This window comes from Nuphar pumila, chromosome 12, assembly GCF_984573655.1.
Source record: "Nuphar pumila chromosome 12, dmNupPumi1.hap1.1, whole genome shotgun sequence".
In the NCBI taxonomy this organism is placed as follows: Eukaryota; Viridiplantae; Streptophyta; class Magnoliopsida; order Nymphaeales; family Nymphaeaceae; genus Nuphar; species Nuphar pumila.
In genome coordinates, this window is record NC_143260.1 from 39,156,876 (window position 1) to 39,181,083 (window position 24,208).

At 37.7% G+C, this 24,208-nt stretch overlaps 1 protein-coding gene across 1 annotated transcript; it reads left to right on the forward strand.

Annotated features, from left to right (window-relative positions):
* The first annotated feature begins 1,680 nt into the window (after nt 1-1,680).
* Nucleotides 1,681-23,117, forward strand: LOC149820789 (lipase-like). The gene is made up of 11 exons (XM_089982318.1): nt 1,681-1,896; nt 3,329-3,398; nt 4,003-4,082; nt 4,354-4,419; nt 4,565-4,612; nt 5,366-5,433; nt 6,839-6,911; nt 6,998-7,159; nt 8,007-8,201; nt 22,424-22,512; nt 22,604-23,117. The coding sequence occupies exons 2-11, from the start codon at nt 3,332-3,334 to the stop codon at nt 22,815-22,817; spliced, it is 1,062 nt and encodes a 353-aa protein (XP_089838444.1). The 5' UTR covers nt 1,681-1,896; nt 3,329-3,331; the 3' UTR covers nt 22,818-23,117.
* Nucleotides 23,118-24,208: the final 1,091 nt, after the last annotated feature.

Here is a 24,208-nt window from a genome sequence, read left to right on the forward strand (position 1 = left end):
ATTTTCAAAATATCATGAGATTTATGAAAAAGCATAAATATCGTGATTTAAACGTGATGTTTACGTTTTAAACAGCTATTTATCATGAAAAAACCAAGCATTTTTATTTTTAAATAATTTGTATTAATGTTTTCTTATAAAATTTATTTTTATTAATAATTTATTATAAAAAAGTATTTTTTATATATTTTAATTTATCTTTTATTGCCAAGATTTTACCAAAAAAATGCGAGATTTATGATTTTTTTTTTTTTTTTTGAGTTTTTGAAAAATGAATTTTTGCTAAAAGAAACGTTTGTCACTATGCATGAAACTAACAAGTCACCAAGTTAATTAGCATACAGCCGGAGACCATTTTGTCTCCATCATAAATCACACGTGAGCAGGTCTAATACCGCATCTACATTTAGAATTGGATCTAATCCAATCCGTTCGCACATGTTACAATATCACTACACATTTAGGGCTGTAGCTGGGTCGTGTATATCCGGCCCTACTGGATGACCCAATTCAATTATACCGACCCAACCCAATTTTGATGGAGCCATGGGTTTGGTTGAGTCCAAAATATGAATCCATAATGAAATGGGTCAGCTTTTGGTATTGTAAATAAAGACCCGAACCCGTTTATACCTGACCCAAATGATTTCCCATAATGTAAATCTGTCTCTACCCAATTATGTACCCAAACCTGTTTTTATTCACGAACTCACCCAATCGTACGTGAACCCATTTTTTAGTCATACCCAAACCCAAATCAGGACCCAAATCAAAATGGGTCGGGTTTGGGTATAATAATTAAACATCCGATTCGGGATGAGCCACAAAAGCAAATCAACTACACAAAATTCGGATTCAGATTTGGATCAGGCAGGCTCCGGTCATATCCAATCCGTTTGCAGCCCTTTAACCTTCTATGCAGAGTAACAAATATCGTTGTACTTTATTTTTATGCAAAAAATGCGAGCAATGGCCTAGTCGATAAAAATATAAATATTGCGAGAAATGTAATTGTTATAATTGTAAGGTTTCTAAAACTCTTTGTAAATATTAGTTATTTACTTTATAATTATACTGTTACTGATAATTTACCCCCAAAACGTGAGAAATGCGAATGTTTTCAATTTCTCGCGAGAAATTGATAGCCGATATTTGCCGTCTTCAAGGCTTTCATCACCGTGCTTCCGTGTCCACATACTCAACGACTACAATGAGGGCCAGGAATGGCAGTGAACCGGGTAAACGGGTCCTGCCCCACGTCGCCCCGTTTGGATCGGGAATGGAGGACATGAATCAGCGATGAAAGTTAAAATCAAAACCGCGAGATGGACTTATGCTTTCCCCTGCCCCGCCTCTTCTTCATCCCAATCCTCGCCTTGCCCTGCCCTGCTGGGTCCTCAATTCTTCTTTAAGGATGGCAATGGACCGAGGAGAAATGAGGCCGCACCGCCTTGCACTGTTTGGACCGGGATAAAGGTTAAAATCCAAACCCGTACAGGGATGGAGGCCCTTATTTTGAGATGGGGCGGGGGGTGGAGACCTTGTCCCTCGCCTCCGCCCCGGTCCACTGTCATTCTTAAACGGGGCAAAAAGTTTTGTTTATTTTGAAAATATTATTAACCGACACGATTCGTCGGATACGATCCAATAGAAAGGGGAAGCAAGATTCGCGCACGGCAATTCTTGTTCGCTCGAGCCCTCAGCTGTCTCTGAGGAAAGGTGTGCCGGGAAATCAAAATCCGGCGACCAGAAAAAGGCTTCGGTGCCCGTCGAAAGGGGTCGGCAGCACCCTCTCCGGCCGGAAATTCGCTGAAAATTCAGATTCCAGCCGCTGGAGTAGGACGCAGGGGCCACCGGAGCCCATTTGCCTCGCAACGAACCGTCGGAATCCGAGAGGTACGTTTTCCCATTCCCTTCCATCGTCGATTCAGCCGTGTGGGAAAAAATTAGGGATGCTGCTCTCTGTTGCTTTCCCGTAATTCCGATTAGGTCGATCTTTTGTTGATCGATTGGTGCAGTTTAATTGGTACTCCTTGCTTTTCTAGGGCTCGGTGGAAAGGGAAACTGTAGACGACGATTAATTGTTGTTTTTTGTGCTTTTTTTATTTGATTTTGTAGATTGTCACTTATTGTTACGATTCGTGGTTTCATCTTGAGACGATTTTTTTTTTTTAATTTGAAATTCTAGAATGGCATGCACGTTTTGCAATCCGTTCTTCTGCACACAAAGAATTCGATCAACAACAAACCGTATGATTCCGAGATTGCGAAACGAAAGCATGCCCATCACACGATTTGTTTCTTGGTGTAGTTTAGAATGGATGGCGGTAGATGGAGTCGATTTCATATGCCCTTGAGTATTGGGTTTTAAGTAGATAAAACGACTAGTTATCAAGCTTCCATAAGCTTCGGAAAGCTGGATTTACCAGGAAGCTCAATTTGGAAGCGTGCAACCATGTCCTTCTTCCACACTTTGGAAAATTTTGCGGGAAGCTCGCATCCGATGAATGGAGGGCTTGCTATTTTGAGTGCAAATCAAGTTTCCTTTTATATTGAGCAGTAATTATGATCTGATCGACAGGAAGAGTATGACAACTGTTTACTACATGAGGTTGATACGTTGATTTGTTATCAGTATATCGACTAAACAATGTTGCTTAATGTTTTGATGACGTTGCCGCTTTTCCTTTGCGTTCTATTGGATGCACTGAAAACAATGCCCACAGATTTGAATTGAACAAATGAAAAATCTGAATATCTAGGGAATTGCATAGCATGGACAGAGGGGCATCTGAATACTTTTTATTTTAGATGATATATATGGGATAACATTTGGTAATGACGCCATTACGTACAAGAGCCTCTGGATATCCATGTTGTGGATTGTTTTGAACCAATCCGACCACATGGACGTGTTCGCCATGTTGAAATAGTGGGAACCAGCTTTTGGATCATGTTTTTTCGATGACAAAACACATTTTTATGACCCGAGAAAGTATCACACATTGTAGGCCGTTGATTTTTGTAGCCTTAAAAAAACTAGCTATGTGTCGTAATCGGATGATATAGAGCTGATTCCCACTAAGAAAAGCATGTACACATATGTAAGGCTAGTTTCATGAAAAACAGCCAAAAAAGAAAAAGAAAAAGAAAAAGAAAAAAAGAGGCATTTGTACCTCCTGTCACGGTTACCAAATGATATATATATATATATATATATATATATATATATTATTCAAGCATCAGAAGTGATTATTGATGTCCTCATCCTTTCATATTTCATATGAATGTTTTGGAGATAACATGTGAATGGATACTTGAATTGCAGGTTATGGGATTCTCCCGATTTTTTCTTGTGGCAATTCTTATATTCTTACCTTTGATCTGTGGAGGAAGAGGTATGTGTTCTTGATCCTTTGCAATACATACTCAGTTACTTCAAAATTATAATGCTTGTTTTCAGCTAAATTTCTGCATAGCTGTTACTTGTATGCAAATCTCAGATTTCATTTAGACAACTGAATGGCGTTTAATTGTGTGTGTGTGTTTAATGTTGGAGTAGCGATTTAGATTTTGAGCAAAACCTTGTGATGCTCTATCGCAGTTTCTTGTTCTACTCTTTCAAAAGGCATGTATGTAATTGCTGCTATTATCTATTTTTTCTTCCTAGCATCGGAAGTGTCTCTGTCAATCATCTGAAGCTTTCAGAGTATCCTATCTGAATTCAGCATTTTTCTGCATCTGCATGCATGCCGTACTTCTTCATGGGTACCCATGGCTTGTAGTGGGTCTGTGTGGTTGTGTATGTTGGACGGTTTAGCTAGGTTTTTGACTGCAGTCTTATTTTATGAAATGTACCTCCGAGGAAAAAACAAACTTAGTATTTTCATTGTGGCTTAGAACGTTTCTTTAGATTCCAGTTTGCTTTTCACTTGGAGATATATGCCTTCCTTCTGTTATATCCTTGATTGAGCATCTTTGTTGTTGTTTTTATGCTCACAGAGCTTGGAGTTAAACATGAACATCATTCTGCTTGTTACAACCAAACACTTGCAAGAATACTGGTGGAGTATGCCTCTGCGGTGAGCTTAACCTCAAATTAGATCCTATTACTTGAATGGCTGGTGATTAAAATTTTATTCTAGTAAAGTTCCTTTCCTGTGACCAAAGACTGTGATCCTGGATCTATCTTTTTCAGTTATTGTAACAGAGCCTTATTCTTTGTGACAATTTTGTTAAAATCATGCTCCTTAGTTGTAGACTTCAAATATAGCATTTTAGTTTCATCTGACCATAATGCTTTCAGGAGATACTTGTCTACATTCACAAAATTATTCTTTATCCTTCTTCTAGGTCTACATGTCAGATCTAACTGCACTGTTTACTTGGACATGCTCAAGATGCAATGGCATGACGGAGGTATGTCCACGTCTTGATTTATTATGCTGTTCAATTGAACCTCAAATTAAGGTTCAGTTGCACCTGCTTCTTTTTTCTGGACTACGGATTTATGCAGTCTGCTTGAATTTCTGAAAGTGGTTGATACCTTTTATGTTCTCCACAGGGCTTTGAAATGATAGAAATTATAGTGGATGTGCAGCATTGTCTACAGGTGCCCTTCTTCTTATTTCATTTGTTTGTAGTGTGGTAAAGTGGATTGTGTGTGTGTGGGGGGGGGGGGGAGGAGGGAGGGGGAGGCTTTCTCTCTGGCTGATCAATCCTGGCTTGACTTGCATAATCAAATAGGCCAAAACATCACAAATCTAGGGATCTGGTTGAAGGTCCAGGCCCATTATGAAGCAGGTCTAAGCCTAAATGTTTGGCTGAGCTGATCTATAACAGATCAAAGTCACCATTGGTTGCCCTGATTCTTAATGGGTGAAGGTGACCAAGAGGACATGTAGCCCTTCAGCATCCCTGAAATGGGGGACTCAGTTACTGCACGAGATATAATTTCTTCATGACCTTGGTAGGGCTTACTGGATCTGGATATAGGATTATTTCATAAAAAGGACATAGTTTTGGGTCAGGCATAATCTGAATCATATTGGACCACTCCTAGGAGTAGGGGAGCAACATGATTGGTGGTGGCAAAAGAGAATTTATCTTTTACATTTTGTAAACCTCATTAATTACCTTTCTTAGTTTTAATATTGCAAAAAAGCTTATATCAAGTTGTTGACATGGGATAATATCTTCTTGAGCTTGGGATCTTTTAGAGTATCAAGGCTGTATGATGCTACTTATGGTCCTTCTTGGGCCACGAATATTATACATAGTCTGCACATTTATTATTATTTTTATTTTCTGTTGATCTTGCTGGTTTTCATGTTCTAGACTATTACTTACCATATGCTTATTACAGGCTTATGTAGGCTTTGCTCAAGATCTGAATGCTATTGTAATAGCATTCAGGGGAACACAGGAACATAGGTATGCATTATTTTTTTTGATGTTTATTGCTCTTGGGAAGTAACCATCATGAGCTCTGAACTATGCAGTTAAAAGCATGCTTAGGTGCTCATGAGTTGACCTAAGCACTAGCCCGGTGCCAGGCTAGTTTGTATCCAGCACTATATGGGTGCTAGGTGAGCACCTAAGGGGCAGCTAACGAGAAGATAATACTTTTTGATGTAGACTAACATTATATGAAATCATTATTTAGTAATTTCTTAATAATTTCTAGTTTTATTAGATTTCTAAGACGCTATTTAGAAATTCAATTTTACATGAGTTTCTTGGCAACACCTACCACTATTTACTATATACAGAGAGATTGTGTACAGCGGAAACAATAACCTGAACCTTTTGGACGTTTTCCAGTGTAATTCTTGAGGTTCAGTGGTGTCCATGAAATGATAGGATTGATGCTTGATTAGCTAGCCTACTCATGACAAGACCCTCTTTTTCTTTTAGTATTTATGGTTGGCACACACACACACACACACACACACACACACACACACATATATATATATATGCATGTATGTATATAAACTTGGGCATAATCTAAATTATATTTTTGAAGCTTAAACTATTTATCTAGGTTTGTTGCCCAAAGTAAAGCATGCAATTCTCATTAGAGACCAAACCAGATATTCAACTTACTATTGGATGCGCTCATCATATCTGATTAACTGAAATATCAAGGCTTACTTTCATGATCACGGAATCAGATCAATGTGAATTTAAATCAATCTGTTGCTTGCTTCAAAAGAAAAATCTATATATTGAAGTGCTGATGAATATGTCAATGCAATTTATGGAAGAATCACACTTGCTGAAGAGAAGGACAACTAATTCTGACAAAGTGATGATATATTTATTTATGTTTTATAGACTGTATTGTTCAGATTATCTATGAAACAACTGACCTTGTCAATTATTCTCTGTCCTTTGATATTCTCAGGCCTGTAATTATTATTTCTTTCAGTCACCATTCATCAAATAGACACCAGATATCCGGTTGGATAACACGTTCCTACATCAACTAATCCATATATAAAACTGAAATATCTGAGACTGCATTTTCTGGTGTTCTATTCAAATGATAAATTTAGTTTTCAAACGTTGCTTGCTGTGCACAAGTCTTGGAAATCCATCTATTTGCTTTTTTCTATAATTTATCTTTTTATATTGAACAAAGTAAGCTGGATCATCTAAAGTTTCATATCTGTATTCCATACCTATCCCCTGTCTCTTGGAGCTTCTTTATAGAAGAAACCTTTTTTCTATTAAACAGAGCAAGTTGGATAATCATAAGTTCATAATTCTATTCCCTATCACCCTCTCTCTTTGAGCTTCCTGATGTTTCTTACTTTTGGACTACTGCAAGCAGCTTACAGAATTGGATTGAAGATCTGTTCTGGAAACAGCTTGACCTAAACTATCCTGGCATGCCTGATGCAATGGTTAGTTGCATAAAGAACTCTTGTCATAGCTTTCTACAAGTAATCTGGTAGGAATAATCGCTTTCTGATTTTTTTCCTTGTTGCAGGTGCACCATGGCTTTTACTCTGCTTACCATAACACAACAGTACGTCCTGGAGTTGTCAATGCTGTTCAGAGAGCTTGGGAATTGTATGAAAAAATTGGTGTCATAATTACTGGGCATTCCATGGGAGGAGCTATGGCTTCCTTTTGTGCACTTGATCTTAAAGTAAGCACAAGAGGAACTCTGTATTGACAATAAAAAGTATCAATTATTTTCTCTTTTTCTGCTGTTTATGCACCCCACACATACACTGATTAAATTTTCTGGTTGAACTAGTTTGACTGGTTCAATGGTCAGATGGGTGGGACTTGGGGACGGTTTCTTAGACTAAGCCAAGCCTGATGCAGCTCGGCTTAAGCCCTAGGCTAATGACAAAGGTTGTGTACTGTTGACCACCTCGAAGTCATTGGGCTCTTGATAGGCCCAAACTGATTTTTTCCTGTCCTCAGACGCACATGGGTATTCTACAAGTGTCTTTTGTGTCGTGGTGGCTGTTCTGGCGCTTTGACTGATATGAAAATGAAAGGAAGAAAGTATCATATTGTATTCTTACTTTTAATGTTTCTAGTACCTCTTTTAGAGTTTGATTGTTTTTATGGTCTGATTTTTTTTAGTGGTAGTCTGTCACTAAGTATCTCAGCTCTTTCTGCTTTTGCCATACACATCATGCTCTATTCTTGATGTATTGTGTGAAAGTTCATGGTTTCTTGTAGCTCAGCTCTTTTTGCTTTTCCTATGATGTTTGTATACTCTATTCTTGATGTATGTTCCAAAAGTCTGTTCTTCACAGAAACATGTGTGTGTGCATGCACGTGTGCTACAGTTTCTGCATGCCTATGTGCTAGAAGTTGAATACAATTTGTTGTTTCTTCTTGATGGCTGGACTTTTTCTGCTTGTTTCAGGGATATTCATTACAAAACTGTGTTCACCAATCGTATGAAGCATTTAGCCTTTGTTAAGCATAATATAGCATGTATACAGTTTAAAGTTAATTTGTGATTTCTTTTCCAGGTCAATTATGGAGCAAACATTATTCAACTGATGACATTTGGTCAGCCACGTATTGGGAATTCGGTTTTTGCTTCCTACTTCAGTGAACATGTCCCAGCTACTTTCCGAGTCACTAATGAGCATGATATGGTGCCACATTTACCTCCATACTATACCTATTTTCCCCAGAAGACATACCATCACTTTCCACGCGAGGTAATTTACTTTTAGTTATTGATGCATAAGGTATTACTTTTTGTTTGTCTAAATCCATGTGACAAAAGAAAGGAAACTGAAATGCTATGACTTTGGATAGGGAATATGGTGCAAGAGGTATCTAATAAGGATATAGTTTCTCTCCATGAAGAGCATGACATTGATTGCCACCTAGAGTTATGAAACTTCTGAAAATAAATAAATGTCTCCTTCTTGCTGGTCTTGGTTATGGAATTTTGGTATCTAGTATGTCTTGTGTGCATCTGTACATTTTGGAACATAAATAAATGACACGATCTACTACTAGACAGCTGACGTTTGTTGTTGTACTCTGTTCATGTGTGCACTGGAGCAGTGAAGCATATAATGTATTAATTAGGGATCACGGTGGTGAGAATATAAAGAACCCACACTTTATGACAGGTCACAGTGTGTAACTTTTGCAGGTTACACCGCTAAGTAGAGAATGAAATCACCATCCTGTGGTGGGTTTCAGTGAGAGAAAGCTCTCTTAGAACTTATCTGCATCCTTGCCTGTTATTAACCTTGATTGGGGTGTCCTTGAGATCAAAATTTCAGCTGGGGATTAGTATATAGTTGAATGAATTCTCTATGTGATCTTTTGAGGGATGTTCAGATTTGGTGAACGGGCAGCTTCGAGGACCTTTTGTTAGAGTGGTTGTCACTTCAATCACTTTGGTATAAAAAACTTGGCAAATTTATCAGTTGATTTCTCATTCTATATGAGGAAGGGAAATTGGTTGCACTTTCAATGGCTAGGACATAAAGAACCAGGGTGTGGTAGCCCTTTGTGAATTTGCCTAACATTTTTACCGAGCTACATGCTTTTGAGATCTTTGAAGCGATTCTATTTGATGCCACATGGATAACTACTATGTTACTTTTTGGTACTCTATTTTGTGTGTGTGTGTGTGTGTGTGTAAAATGATAGGGTGCTCTCGGAGTACCTACTCCCACCTAATAGGAGCTTTAGATTTTCAAAATTTTTTAACTTTTTTTGTTGATCAAACCTTATAGATATGATCTATAAGCATTATTCAATAGAAAACAAGTTTTGTATCATGTGATTATAGCATACATGTAGTTTTTTTAAGACCTTTAAAAATCAATGGTTCACAATGTTTCAAAATTTCATGACTTTAAAAATCTTATTTTAATGTCCAAAAAATATGACCCAAAGCATTATTCCTATCAAATAAACTATGGTGAGTGCATCCATAAGGCCTGATGGAGAAGATACAACCTACAACTATGATTTCTAGTATGTGGGACTAGGTGCTCTTAGAGCACCTTAGCAATGCTCTCTCTCTCTGTATATATATATATATATATATATATATATGTGTGTGTGTGTGTGTGTGTGTGTGTGTGTGTGTGTGTGTGTGTGTGTGTGTGTTAAAATATGTAATCTCATAGGCATGCAATCTCATGTAATTTTCTTTTTTCTTTAGTTAGTATTTGGTTTAGTTATTTCTAGTTGAAACCTAACTAGAACTAGCTAAATCAGTCCATTTTAGGACTCTTATAACCTTCACCTTTTTGACTAGTCAAAAAGGTACAGTTACAAGGGAGCCGTTAGACTCCCAACGGCTCTAATAGAGCCGTTGGGAGTCCAAAGACTCCCTTGAGGCTCCTCTCCCCTTCCCTATAAATATGGGGACTAATCCCCTTTGTAATTCATTCCTTTTGTATGGGATTTTATCCCCATTCATTAAATTTATTTATTTCATGTTTGTATACCCATTTTCGGGTAGTTTATGTTCTTGAGTTCTCTTTGTGAACCTTTGTGGTTCTTGTGGTGTATTTGTGAGAACTTGTTGAGAGATATTTTTGTAGTGTATTTTCACTTCCTTATATGGTATCAAAGCGAGGTTGGTGAACATGCATTGGGAAGCATGCCATTCAAGTATTCTTCAAGAAAGTGAAGTCTCTTTGAAGAATTGATCGTGTGTACCCTTGAAAAGCTTGGAAGGCTACCTATTCTCGCTCTTTGTGGTAACAATATTCTCCGTCTTACTTGTTTTTCTCCTTCCCCTCTCATTCTCAAGCTTGTAAAATGAATGACAATGATAATGTCACTATTAAGCCCATAAAACTCAACGATTCAAACTATATAACATGGGCTTCAATAATGAAGCATCTCATTTGGGGAAAAGGTGTATGGGGCTTAGTTGATGGAACCGATGAGGAACCTAAACTAATTCTCACTAAAGAAGGAGGAAGAGAAGTACCTCTTTCGGAGGTAGAAAAAATTAAGGCCATCTCTACGTATGGGAAAAATTGGAAAGAATGGAGAATGAGTCACACCGAGATCATGTCTTGGCTAATCTCTAGTGTAGATATAAAGAAGTGTTTAAGTCTCGCAAAATTTGAACACGCTAATAATGCGTGGGAGTATCTTAAGCGAATGTATTCTCTTAAAGATATTGCTCACATATGTAATTTGCAAGAAAAAGTTTGGAATATGGTTCAAGGGGAAAAAAGTATTAGAGAGTACTACAATAGCTTATCCGAGCTATGAGAAGAATTGACTCTTCTTGAACCAAAGTGGCATTGTCCACAAGACATTGAGCTTCGATAGAATCAAGTAAATGCAGAGCATTTCTTTCAATTTATCAATGGGTTGAGATCCGAATTTGAATCAACAAAGTCCGCTCTTCTACATCGGAAAAAGGTTCTCTCTATTGAAGATACAATTGAAGAGCTAAGCATGAAAGAAAATAGATTCAAGAAACGAGTCACCAAAAGTGATGATGATACAGTTTTAGCTGTATCTAGACCCACTAATCACATTCGCACATACAAACCTCCACATGTTGGGAGGACAAACAATGAAAGGCAAGGAGGCGATTTTGAAAAAAGAAAAGTTATTTGTTATTACTGTCATGAACCGGGACACGTTAAAACTTACTGCTTAAAGTTGAAAAGACCTTATGAGAAGAAGGTAGCTTCCGTTGAATCAACGAAAGAATCAAATGAGACATCCATTGAAAACATGTCCCTAACTCGGTTGGTGGAGGCTTTACAACCTCTTCTTAAAGGATCTTCTTCCTCTGCCGGAGCTGCTGCTTCTTCTGTTGGCATCTCTGATCCAGGTAAACCCCTATGGCTCCTTGAATCTGGTGCTTCCTTTCACATGACACCAAATTTAAAGTTACTGTCAGACTGTTATAACTCAAGTGGATCGAATGTTTTGACTGCGGATGAAACAACTCTTGAAATAAAAGGAATAGGAAATTTCGAAAATAACTCTCAAAACTCAAAAGGATTTTGTGTTCCAAAAATTAGATTTATCCCTAAACTTAATCTAAACCTCTTATCTGTCTCACAATTAACTGATCATGGGTATAATGTTTCCTTCTCTTCTCATGATTGTCGAGTACAAGATCACCAGTCAGGGAAGCTAATTGGGGAAGGCCATAGAGGAGGCTTGTATTACATGGACTTTTTGAAATTACCCAAGAAAACATTATGCTGCAATGTTCAAAAATTGGGCTTGAATCTTTTACACCAAAGATTTGGTCATCCTTGTATATCCAAGCTCCAGTATTTTCCAAACATGGAAAATTTTTATAATTTTGAAACTTTCACTTATGAAAAATGTATTCTTGGAAAAATGAAACGGCTACCATTTCAAGAAAGAACCTTTGTCTCCACTCGACCACTTGAATTAATACATTCTGATGTTTGGGGTCTTGCAGTGATTATGTCAAAAGGTGGTTTTCTATATTATGTAATTTTTGTAGATGACTTTACACGATATACCTGGATATACTTTCTTAAACACAAATCTGAAGTGTTTTCATTTTTTCAAATATTTCATAATATGGTCAAAAATCATTTTAAAAATGATATTTCAATATTTTGCACTGATTCAGGGGGGGATTTTTATTAATTGAATTTAAAGAATATTTGAACTCACATGGAATTTCACACCAAAAATCTTGTCCCTATACTCTCAACAAAATGGGTTAGCTGAGAGAAAACACAAACACATTATAGAAACAACTAGAACACTCTTATCACACATCAAGTTTCTAAGGTTTTTTAGGCCGAAGTAATTTTGATTGCTGTTTATCTTATTAACATAATGCTCTCATCCTCAATAAACAATATCTCTCCCACTGAAAAGCTTTTCAAACAAACTCCTGATTATTTTAGATTGAGGGTATTTGAGTGCAAATGCTTTATTTTTACAAATAGGAATGATAAATTCTCTCCCCGAGCTGTCTCCTGTGCCTTCTTAAGATATGCAAGTCATAAAAAAGGTACAAGTGTTTTGATCCTAAAAATAACAAGTTATATGTCTCAAGGAATGTATCCTTTCTAGAAAATGAAAGTTTTTTTGAAAACAAAGACTCTACTGAAATAAATGAGTATTCCTTCTTGTTGGATCTAGTTCCAAGGGATAGTGAAAGAGAAATTGATCTGGATGATCAGACGGATGTGATTGATTCTGATCCTGTTAGCAACAGTCAAGATTGTATTCAATACTCTAGACGAGGAAACATAGAAAGACAGTATGCTCTGGATAAATACACAAGGGAACAAGAATATGTGTCTTTATCTAGAAAATTCACTAGGATCTCGACGGTTCCTGAAAAGTTTGTGTCATACGGGTCTTTTTCACCAAAATATCAAGCCTTTATTGCCTTAATTCATTTCTATGAAGAACCTCTTAGTTATGATACAACCAAGGATCAACTAGAATGGGTCAAGGCTATGGAAGTCGAATTAGAAGCTTTAGAAAAAGCAAATACTTATCCATTCAAGACCATCCTCCAAACAACAAGAAACCCATTGGGTGTCGCTGGGTGTACAAGGTGAAAACTAAGAATGATGGCACTCTTGAAAGATTCAAGGCCCGATTGGTGGCAAAAGGCTATTCCCAAGAGTATGGAATAGACTATGAAGAGACCTTTGCTCCAGTAGCTAGAATGACCACCGTTAGAATTCTAATAGCTCTTGCATCAATAAAAGGATGGCATATTTTTCAAATGGATGTCGAAAATGCATTTCTAAATGAAAATTTAGCTGAAGAAGTATACATGAACCCACCACCAGGAATGAATGTCCCTAAAGGAAAAATTCTTCATCTAAACAAGGCGTTGTATGGTCTCAAACAAGCTCCAAAAGCTTGGTATGACAGGTTTAGTAAGGTTATGCTTGATTTTGGTTTTTGTTTTTGTCTTACTGACACAACTTTGTTTGTTAAGAATTATAATACAGGTATTATCATTCTTCTACTCTATGTTGACAATATGATCATCACCGGAAGTGATAAACAAGAAGTTTATGACATTAAAGAATTTCTCAAAAAACACTTTGAAATGAGTGATCTGGGTTTCTTGAAATACTTTCTTGGTATATAAGTTGCATACTCACCTAGAAGATACTTGCTAACTCAATCTAAATTTGCATTGAATATTGTTTCCAGGTCAGGTATTTCAGATGAAAGACACGTTGATACCCCTGAAATTGTGAATGCCAAAATAAAGATTGATGATGGGGAACCACTCGAGAACCCAACTCCATATAGACAATTTGTCGGAGCTCTATTGTATCTATCCATCACTAGACCTGACATTGCACATGCTGTTCATACAACCAGTCAATTTCAGCATGCTCCAACTTCTGTTCATATGGGCGCAATTTTGCACATTATTAGATACATTAAAAATTCTATTTCTCGAGGTTTATTTTTATCTACTTCTTCTAATTTAGAATTGCTTGCTTATACTGATGCAGATTGGGATGGTGATTTAAATGACCGCCACTCAACTACATGTTTTTGTGTCTTCTTGGGAGAATCCTTGGTGTCATGGCGATGCAAGAAGCAACAAAAGGTCTCCCTCTCATCAACAGAAGCTGAATATAGGGCAATGACTACAACCACTATGAAATTAGTCTGGCTTCGACGTCTCCTTTCCGATATGGGGGTTGAAAGTTCAAAAGCATCAAATCTGTGTTGCGACAACAAGAACTCTATCTATATTGCAAGCAATCGGACATTCCACGAACGCACCAAGCATATAGAAATAGATTGTCATTATGTTCTAGAGGAATTCTTGCGCGACACCATTAATCTTTCCTATGTTGCTTCAGAATATCAGTTGGCCGATTTCTTCACCAAGCGTCTCGCTGCTCCTAGATTTCACTTTCTCTTAGGCAAACTTTCGGTTATCCAACCGTAAGTTTGAGGGGGAGTGTTAAAATATGTAATCTCATAGGCATGTTATCTCATGTAATTTTCTTTTTTCTTTAGTTAGTATTTGGTTTAGTTATTTCTAGTTGAAACCTAACTAGAACTGGCTAAATCAGTCCATTTTAGGACTCTTATAACCTTCACCTTTTGACTAATCAAAAAGTACCTTTTTGACTAGTAAAAAAGGTACAGCCACAAGGGAGCCGTTAGACTCCCAACGACTCTAACAGAGCCGTTGGGAGTCCAAAGACTCCCTTGAGGCTCCTCTCCCCTTCCCTATAAATATGGGGACCAATCCCCTTTGTAATTCATTCCTTTTGTATGGGATTTTATCCCAAATCATTAAATTTATTTATTTCATGTTTGAATACCCATTTTTGGGTAGTTTATGTTCTTGAGTTCTCTCCGTGAACCTTTGTGGTTCTTGTGGTGTATTTGTGAGAACTTGTTGAGAGATATTTTTGTTGTGTATTTTCACTTCCTTACAATATATATATATATATATATATATATATATATATATAGAGAGAGAGAGAGAGAGAGAGAGAGAGAGAGAGAGAGAGAGAGTACAATGCTCTTGGAGCACCTACTCCCACATAGTAGAAACCATATGTGTAAGTTAATCTTCTCAATTAGACTTCACAGATGCGTTCAATATAGTATATTTGATAGTAATCTATGTAACACAGACTCTTCTAATAGGGCACTGACACAACTTCCTTTGTGTCAGGTGAAGTCAACCACACTGACGTCCATTTCTGTCAACCCTAACCAAGTCCAGTTTTATCTATATTCTATATATAAATACATAAATGCACACACATACACATAGTGTTAACTTAAAAATGTTAATATATATATATATATATATATATATATATATATATATATAGGGTCACTAGAATATATTAACTGAAAATATTGGAATTGAAGTATAAACCTATATTTTCATGGGTATTTTTGTTTTTTTTTTAAATTTCACCGTATGGATGTGATCTAAATGTTTGGTTTTATAGAATCAAACTCTTGGATCATCCGACTATGATGCATAAGAAGGATCTTTCGAGGCTTGAAAATCAACAATTAAGAATTTTCTTAAATATTCAAGCTTCCAAAAATCACATTTTCTCATCGAAAATACATGATCCAACTGTTAAAATATACCATGCGTATGGATCTGGATCCAGATCCATACGCATGGCATATTAAATGAAACACATGCTATATTCATCTTCATTAATGGCATCCTTGTAATATCTCTGGTATTACAAGGCTTGTTGTATACTTGTTTTGTTTTATATATGTTAGGGTTTGGAGGTCGAGCAAGGTGCGTGCCGCCCCAGCCGATTGTGCATCTCTCTCTCTCTCTCCCTCTCTACTTTCCTGTGCAGGCTGAACCACACATGAAATCGAGATCTCAGATGGTATCAGAGCTATCAAATTTCTGGGCGTGAAGGGGCGTGAAAAGTCGTCTCTAGCTTCTCGTCAACGAGTGCCGATTTGCCTCCAGACCTTCGTTTCCTTCTTCTCGTCAACAAGTGCCAGACCTTCGTCTCCTCCTCGTCAACGAGTGTCGACTTGCCTCCAGTCCTCATCCTCTCATATTATCCTCAAAGTCGTGTTCCGATCTGCCTCTGGTCATCCTTTTCTCCTCCTAATTTGTTCACCAAAGGTTCCCTAAGTATCCAACAGGTTTGACCGACCTTGTGTTTCCTAAGTATCCAACAGGTTCATAGCAGATCTGAATCACATTCAGATCTGCTGTGTATTCCAACAGATCTGTCATATTTTTTTTATTCATTCTTTGATTTCCAGAACCTTTAACGTCTGTCATTTTCATTCATTCCTTGATTCCAGGAAATTTTTCCTTTATTGTTATTTTAGTGTCCCCTGTGCATCGCCTACAGGCAGATTGTAACTGTTTACAATCTCGATTCTGAATTGCAAAAAAAAAAAGGAAAGGAAAATTACTTATTGATTAAGTGATCTCAAACCTGTTTGTTTCTTTCCATTCGTTTTGTTTGCTTATTCATTGTCCCATTGATATGGATTACTCATCGTCATCCGGTCACTCTGCAAATTTCTTGAGTCAGCTCGTTACAAAAAAACTTACTCATTCTAATTTTTTGACTTGGAAGAGGCAAATCCTTCCTTTTATACGGAGTCAGGATCTCGCTGAACATCTGGATGGTTTAGTTCCTATACCACCACGCCTTATTTTGCAGGAAACCAAGGATGAGAAGGGTGACACAATTACCATTTCTATTAAGAATCCAGAGTATACAGCTTGGAGGAAGCAGGACCAGTCTTTGGTTGCTTATATTACGTCAACACTCTCTCAAGAAGTGTTGGTTACTCTTTCAGATGATTACACTGCGGCGGATCTGTGGAGTAAGCTGTCTCAGACATATTCTTAGATATCAGAAGCCCGAGTTATGTACTTAAAAAATGAATTTCAAAGTTTGAAGAAAGGCTCCATGACAGTCATGGAATACATAGGCCGCTTGAAGAGTATTACTGATCAATTGGCGGTTATTGGAAGTGCTATTGCAGATAAAGATAAAGTTCAACAACTTCTCAATGGATCCTGATTTTGACATGCTTACCACGACTTTATCATGCCTTCCGCAGTTGCCCACTTTTGACGACCTTCAAGCGAAACTTCTCCAGCATGAGATGATTATGAAACAAAGGGCAGAAGGAAATGAATCAGCTCGTCCTCATTCAGTTTTGTCCATGGACACTTCTGTAGGTTTTGGACGAGGGAATAGAGGGCATCAAGGAGGCAGAGGCCGCAGACGTTTTGGGCAGGGAGGACGCGGTATCTTGCCTACACCTAATATTTCAGGGGTTTTTAATACAGGGAATTAGAGGAGAGTGCCCACTTGTTTCTTATGTAACAAAAGAGGACATGTGAAAGCTGATTGTTGGTTCAATCTACATAATAGAGGGAAAATAAACAAAATTGAGAATAAATCAGCTACTACTGTGGACACAAAAGGGCCATCCACAGATGTGCAACAAATTTTGTTATCAACATTATCACAGATGATGATCAAGCAAAATGAACAAGGCGAATGGTATGTTGATTCAGGTGCCGCCACACATGTTACGGGTAATGCGGGTAAGTTATCTCACTTATTGCCTTATTTTGAAAAATGTAGTATAGTTACGGGAGATAGAACTTATCACTCCATTAGTCATAATGGCAGTGCACATATCCCTATGTCAAAGTCCTCACTTCACTTGTCCAATGTCCTTCTTGCTCATAATATTAAAAAGAACATTGTTTCTGTAGCTAAACTTGTTGACGATATGAATTCTTTCGTCGAATTTACTCCCTCTTCTGTTTATGTTAAGGATCTACGAACGAAGGAGACGTTCGCTAAGGGGGAGCGACAAGGAAACATGTACGTCTTCAAGGAGATTCCTTCAGTGTCTTCGTCTTCAGTCCCAGTTCTCCAGTTGAAGTCGTCCAAGCATTCTTCAGTGTCTTCACCTTCAGAGTCTTTGTTTTTCCCTTCATTGGAAGTTTTTAATTCATCTCTTTGTAATAAGTCAGATACTTGGCATAGTCGTTTGGGACATTGTAGTCGGGGTTTCGTTGAAAACCTTGTATCTGATGGTCTCCTTCCAGAGTCTAGTTTATGTTCATTTTCTGATAATAATAATAAATGTTCTTCATGCGAACTCTGCAAAAGTCATGTTCTTCCTTTTCATATTATAAATAAAGAGCTTCAAAGCCATTTGAGATTATTTGTTCTGATGTTTGGGGACCCGCACCTATTCCTTCTCTTTCTGGCAGCCGTTACTATGTTATCTTTATTGATTCTTATTCCCGTTATACTTGGATATATTTCTTAAAACACAAGCATGAAGTTTTTCAAATATTTCGGGAATTCCATTCGATGGTCAAAACAAAGTTTGCTTGTGATATTGTGCATTTACAATGTGATGGTGGAGGAGAGTATTCATCGAACGAGTTTATTGCATTTCTTCGGGATAAAGGAATAAGTCGACAAGTTTCTTGTCCTCATACTCCTCAACAAAATGGGGTTGCAGAGAGGAAACACAGACATATTGTAGAGAGCGCGATGAGCATGTTACATGATAGCAATGTGCCCGTTAGTCTCTGGACAAAAGTTTTTCACACATTTGTTCATATCATAAATCGTCTTCCTATGGCACTTTTGGATCGGAAATCTCCCCATTATACTTTATTCGGGCAACATCCCTCTTACGATGAGCTGCGTGTTTTTGGTTGTGTATGTTATGTACATGTTGATTCATCTCTGCGAAATAAGTTTCAGGACATGGCTGTCAAGTGCAGATTTGTTGGGTATGCAAATGAATACAAATGTTATCGATGTTATGATCCTACTACAAAACGTATTAGGACCTCCAGAAATATTGTTTTTGACAAACGAAATTTTCAGGTCAATGACTCTGCAGCGTTGCCATCTCGAGAATTAGAAGTATATGATCTATGGATGAGCGCAGATCTTTTTGCTAATACAGGAGAAACATGTCAGACAAATTGTCCTTCCTTCGGCTTGAGTAGGGAGTTGAATGACTCACAGATGCATGTTGAATTATCTCCAGTTGAGTCTTCAGTTGAACCACCCCCAGTAGAACACTTCTCTGGGCAGATATACACTAGACGGGACAAAAATACAGAGCCGAGAAATGTGGAAAGCATCGCCAATGATCCGGCTCAAAGGCCGTCATGCATTAAGCATCCTATTCAACGATGGGTGAGTTATGAGACCTTCTCCCTTGATTTCCAGTTGTTTATGTCTCAACTCACAAAACAAGATGAACCCACTTGTTTTAATCAAGCTCTTCAATCTCGTCATTGGACTGAAGTTATGAATGAAGAAATGGAAACTCTTCATGAATGCCAAACTTGGGAAATAGTCCCTCGGCCAGAAGGAAAGAATGTAGTTGGCTCAAAATGGGTTTATAAAACAAAGTATAAGCCTGAAGGAAGCATTGACAGATATAAGGCACGACTTGTTGCTCGATGATTCACACAACAATATGGTGAAGACTACGATAAAACTTTTAGTCCGGTAGTCCAAATGGGTACTATTCGTGTCATCATATCCCTAGCAGTCGATCGAGGTTGGAGCCTTAGTCAGATGGATGTTAAAAATGCATTTTTGCATGGAACTTTAAAGGAAGAAGTGTATATGGAGCAACCTCCTGGTTATGCCGAGAAGGATCCTACTGCCTGGGTGTGCAAACTAAGAAAATCTCTGTATGGGTTGAAACAGGCCTCCCGTTCCTGGTTTGAAAGTTTCTCTATGCAAATTCAGAGTTATGGTTTTAGAAGATGCCCTATGGATCACTCACTCTTTATTTGCCAAAAGGCAGACATTGTTATACTTCTTATATATGTTGATGACATTGTGATAACTGGGAGTTCAAATAATCATGTGCAAGACGTGAAGCAGTTTTTAATGAAAACTTTCAAGATGAAAGATTTAGGGGAGTTGAGGTACTTTCTTGGTGTGGAAGTTGACAGACAACAAGACACATTGACACTCATGCAACAAAAATACACTCTTGACCTTCTGGAAAGAGCCGGGATGACGAATTGCAAACCAGTCAGTACTCTTAGTGTATTACATCAAAGGCTGAGCTCTGAAGATGGTCATCTTTGTGTCAACCCTACAACGTATACATGTCTCGTGGGGATGTTACAATACTTGACCTTTACCAGACCTGATATAGTTTATGCTGTCAATCAGGTATCCCAGTTTATGCATGCTCCAACGGAGGGTCATATGGAAGCTGTGAAACACATTCTACGCTATTTAAAAGAAACTATAGGAGACGGACTTGTTTATCGCAAGAACGATAATCTGCATAGAGGACATGAACTCATCACTTATACAGACGCAGATTGGGCAGGGGATCTAGATGAGAGACGATCTGTCTCTGAATATTGTGTATATATTGGACACAATTTAGTGTCCTGGAGCAACAGAAAACAAAAGGCAGTGGCACGATCGAGTACAGAGGCTGAATACAGATCGATGGCTGCAGGCACGACAGAAGCCACATGGATTAGACACTTATTGAGTAATCTTGGGGAGACAATTATTCGATCATTTCTTCTATGTGACAATCAAAGCGCAATAAACATTGCATGTAATCCTATCCAGCATAGCAGAACTAAGCACATTGAGATTGATCAACATTTCATACGGCAGAAAGTCGAGATGAAGGAGATAGAACTACGTCATGTTTGAACAGAAGATCAAGTGGCAGACCTGTTTACCAAGGGGTTAACAGGACGTCAATTTTGGTTATTGAAGAGCAAGTTGTACATGCTCCAAAATCACGTACAACTTGAGGGAGGGTGTTAAAATATACCATGCGCATGGATCTGGATCCAGATCCATACGCATGGCATATTAAATGAAACACATGCTATATTCATCTTCATTAATGGCATCCTTGTAATATCAGACATCATTGTAATATCTCTGATATTACAAGGCTTGTTGTATACTTGTTTTGTTTTATATATGTTAGGGTTTGGAGGTCGAGCAAGGTGCGTGCCGCCCCAGCCGATTGTGCATCTCTCTCTCTCTCTCCCTCTCTACTTTCCTGTGCAGGCTGAACCACACATATGAAATCGAGATCTCAGACCAACAGTTGATTCCTAGCAAATTGAACACGCCGAATGCATTTGCAGGGTTGGATTTGCAAAATAAGTGTAAGAGATGCCTAGTTTACACTCCGGTTCACATATTTTCAGTTAACATATTCTAGTATATATGAAGGGTTAATATTTGCTATAGGTGATTGTAGGTATAATCGACCTAGAAAATGGGAAAGCTCTCCCTTGTTTGTTTTTTCTGCTTTTCAGGTTTAGGGAAATCCTGCTGAGGCCCGGCCCCTGAACTCGATCTGGTGGGCAGGAAGAGAATATGTGCGAAATTCCAGCATTGGGGGTACAAGACTTTCTTGAATGAGGTTTACTCAAAAAGCACTCACAAAGCTATATATATATATATATATATATATATATATATATATATGAAGGGTTAATATTTGCTACAGGCGATTGTAGGTATAATAGACCTAGAAAATGGGCAAAACTCTCGGCGATCCAAAAATCAACGGCTATGAAAGCATTGATTTTTCTTGACTCATAAAAACATGTTTTTTCATCGAAAAAACATGATCCAAGAGATGATTCATACTAAATTAAGCATGCTGAACACATCTATGAGGTTAGATTGTATCAAAACAACTCACATCATGAGATTCAAACTTGATTGTAGGTACAGTAGATTGTAGCAAATATAAATCCATATACAAAGTAGTTATGTAAATGTTAGTAGCATTCAATTGTTTGAAAAGGCCAAAACACCTGACCAAAGAGCCGATTCCTACTAAATTAAGCATGTTGAGCACATAAGGTTAGATTGTATCAAAACAACTCACATCGTGAGATTCAAACTTGATTGTAGGTACACTATTGTAGCAAATCTAAATCCATATATAAACTAGTTATGTAGATGTTAGTAGCGATCAACTGTTTGAAAAAACCAAAACACCTGACCAAAAACACCCTTTGTGTATTGTGGCAATTTCCTGCTTTTGTTATTTTGGAGAACTTTTTAAGATGTACTTCCCTTTGTTGCATGAATACACATCTTTTTTACTTTTAATGGGAAAGCATTTGCTGCACTTCTGCATTACACATGTTGAAAATCTGAAGAACTTCACAAAGCTAAGGACAGCCATGATTGACATAAACTGTGCTGGTTGCTGGGTAACAAAGCATGATTTTGAAGAAATCCTCAATTTTTTTAGTACATGGAAGTTCAGATTCATCCATGGACAGGTTGATTGGCATAAACTTATCCTGGTTGGTGTCTAACAGCACATAATTATATAAAAGTTCTCATCTTTTTTTATTGCACGAAAGTTCATTAGATTCACCTGTAATGTTGGTGCTTATACTCCAAAATCGCAGGTCTGGCTTTATAATATTGGCATGAGAAACCTGGTAAACAAAGTTGAGAAAGTATGCGACGGCTCTGGCGAAGACCCAAGTTGCAGCAGGTAACACTTTTAATCCTCTTTCCCCTTTTGGATGCAATGCTGCTCCGCTCCTTGGTTCAGTGATCACATTTCTCATCCTGGTGCTTTTCAGATCCGTCTCGGGGAACAGCATTTCCGACCATTTGCAATATTTTGGTGTCGAGTTACAAGCAGAGACATGGGGCTCCTGCAAAATTGTGACTGGAAGCAGCATGATCAAGAAAGATGGCACTGAGACCACAAACTTTGTATTAACAAGGAATTCTTCTTTTATAACTTTGAAGAACAGCGATAAGGATGGTCATAGTTTCAGATCTTCTCAGTAGCTCACCTTCTAAGGTCAAGAGGTGTGGCTCTCAAACCTGAAAAAGTTTACTCTCCCTCAAAGAGCACCCTACGCTGTTTCCCTCGAAGTCAATGCCTGTTTTCTGTAACTGTGTATATATATTGTAAGTCAGGGGTGGGTCATTTATTCACATATTGTATAAAAAAAATGGTACCAAAATGTTGGGTTTATTAAATTCATGTGTTCCTGATATCTCATTGTCGTCATGTCCACTAGGGTTTGCTGTGTTGCATGTTAAGACATCATCGATTAAGACTTCAACGTGAGGACGTAAATTGGTATGGTTTGGACTTTGGATCTGGGTATTGCTCAGCAATGCATAATGAAATAGATGGATGGTAAACTTGCAGTCATGATCGACCCGAGGGGTTAGCATAGTTGGAACGGGCTTTCGGGGTTCGATTCCCATGGGCATTATCCCCCTTGCATAAGCTGAAGCTGGTGGCTCCCTGGGGCGGAAAAGTGTGCCCAGGTTCACACCCCTTCCGGGTTGGTTTCCTCATATGCATATATAGTTTCATCCATAGAAAACAAAATAAAATCGTAAAAGGAAAAAAAGGTTTGTACTAGTTAGGACCATAGTCGCAAATCTCGTTTTTTTGTCAAGGGATATATCGTGATGAATTTAAAAAATTCATTGTTTGGGGGAAAATCTCAAGAAAAAATTGGTATATTTAAAATTAAAAATATATGCAAATATAAGAAACAAAGTTAAAATAAATTATGTAAAAACACATTAATATTGTGTTAACAACACGATAGTATCTCAATAAAATTGCGATATTTTTTATTTTTTTTGCAATTTTCAACTTCCTTTTTTATGAAAACTCTATCCACATGCCCATACAAAATTTTAAGTACATTCTCAACCCACATAACATAAGAAGAATGTTAATTAAGAAAAGGTTATAAAGCATTCAGTGTTTTTTTGTACCTGATACCCTTGCTTCTGCTTTTATGCCATTATAAGGATCTAGGAAAATGTAAGAGTTTTCTCAGTAATCGTCCCCTCTTGTAAGGCAGACCCAACCAATGTTGTGAGTATCTGTATCGGCTCTGAATCGTTTGGCTACCGATTCAGCTGTATTGTCCGATAGGCCCGATACCGATACCGATACCGATACTTAAGTGAATTTATCAGCCAAAAAATAATAAAAAATTATTACATCTCAATCATAGTGACACGTGTTAAAACTATTAAAAAAAAATTTAAATTTTAGTATTCTTACATTTATTAATCCCACTTTCCAACATCATCCCTCCTTTTTGCCAACAATGGTTAAGCTGTCCTCATATTGGCTGGACGTTATGTGACAGACGAGTGTATTTGTCCCAACCTTAGAAAAACTTCTATTTAGAACTGAAATTCCG

Excerpts from the sequence above, each read along its gene's own strand:
- LOC149820789 (XM_089982318.1), top strand. The coding sequence starts at position 3,332 with ATGGGATTCTCCCGATTTTTTCTTGTGGCAATTCTTATATTCTTACCT. Across the intron at positions 4,083-4,353 it reads TGGTGGAGTATGCCTCTGCG|GTCTACATGTCAGATCTAAC; the intron begins GTGAGCTTAACC and ends TCCTTCTTCTAG. Across the intron at positions 4,420-4,564 it reads GATGCAATGGCATGACGGAG|GGCTTTGAAATGATAGAAAT; the intron begins GTATGTCCACGT and ends TGTTCTCCACAG.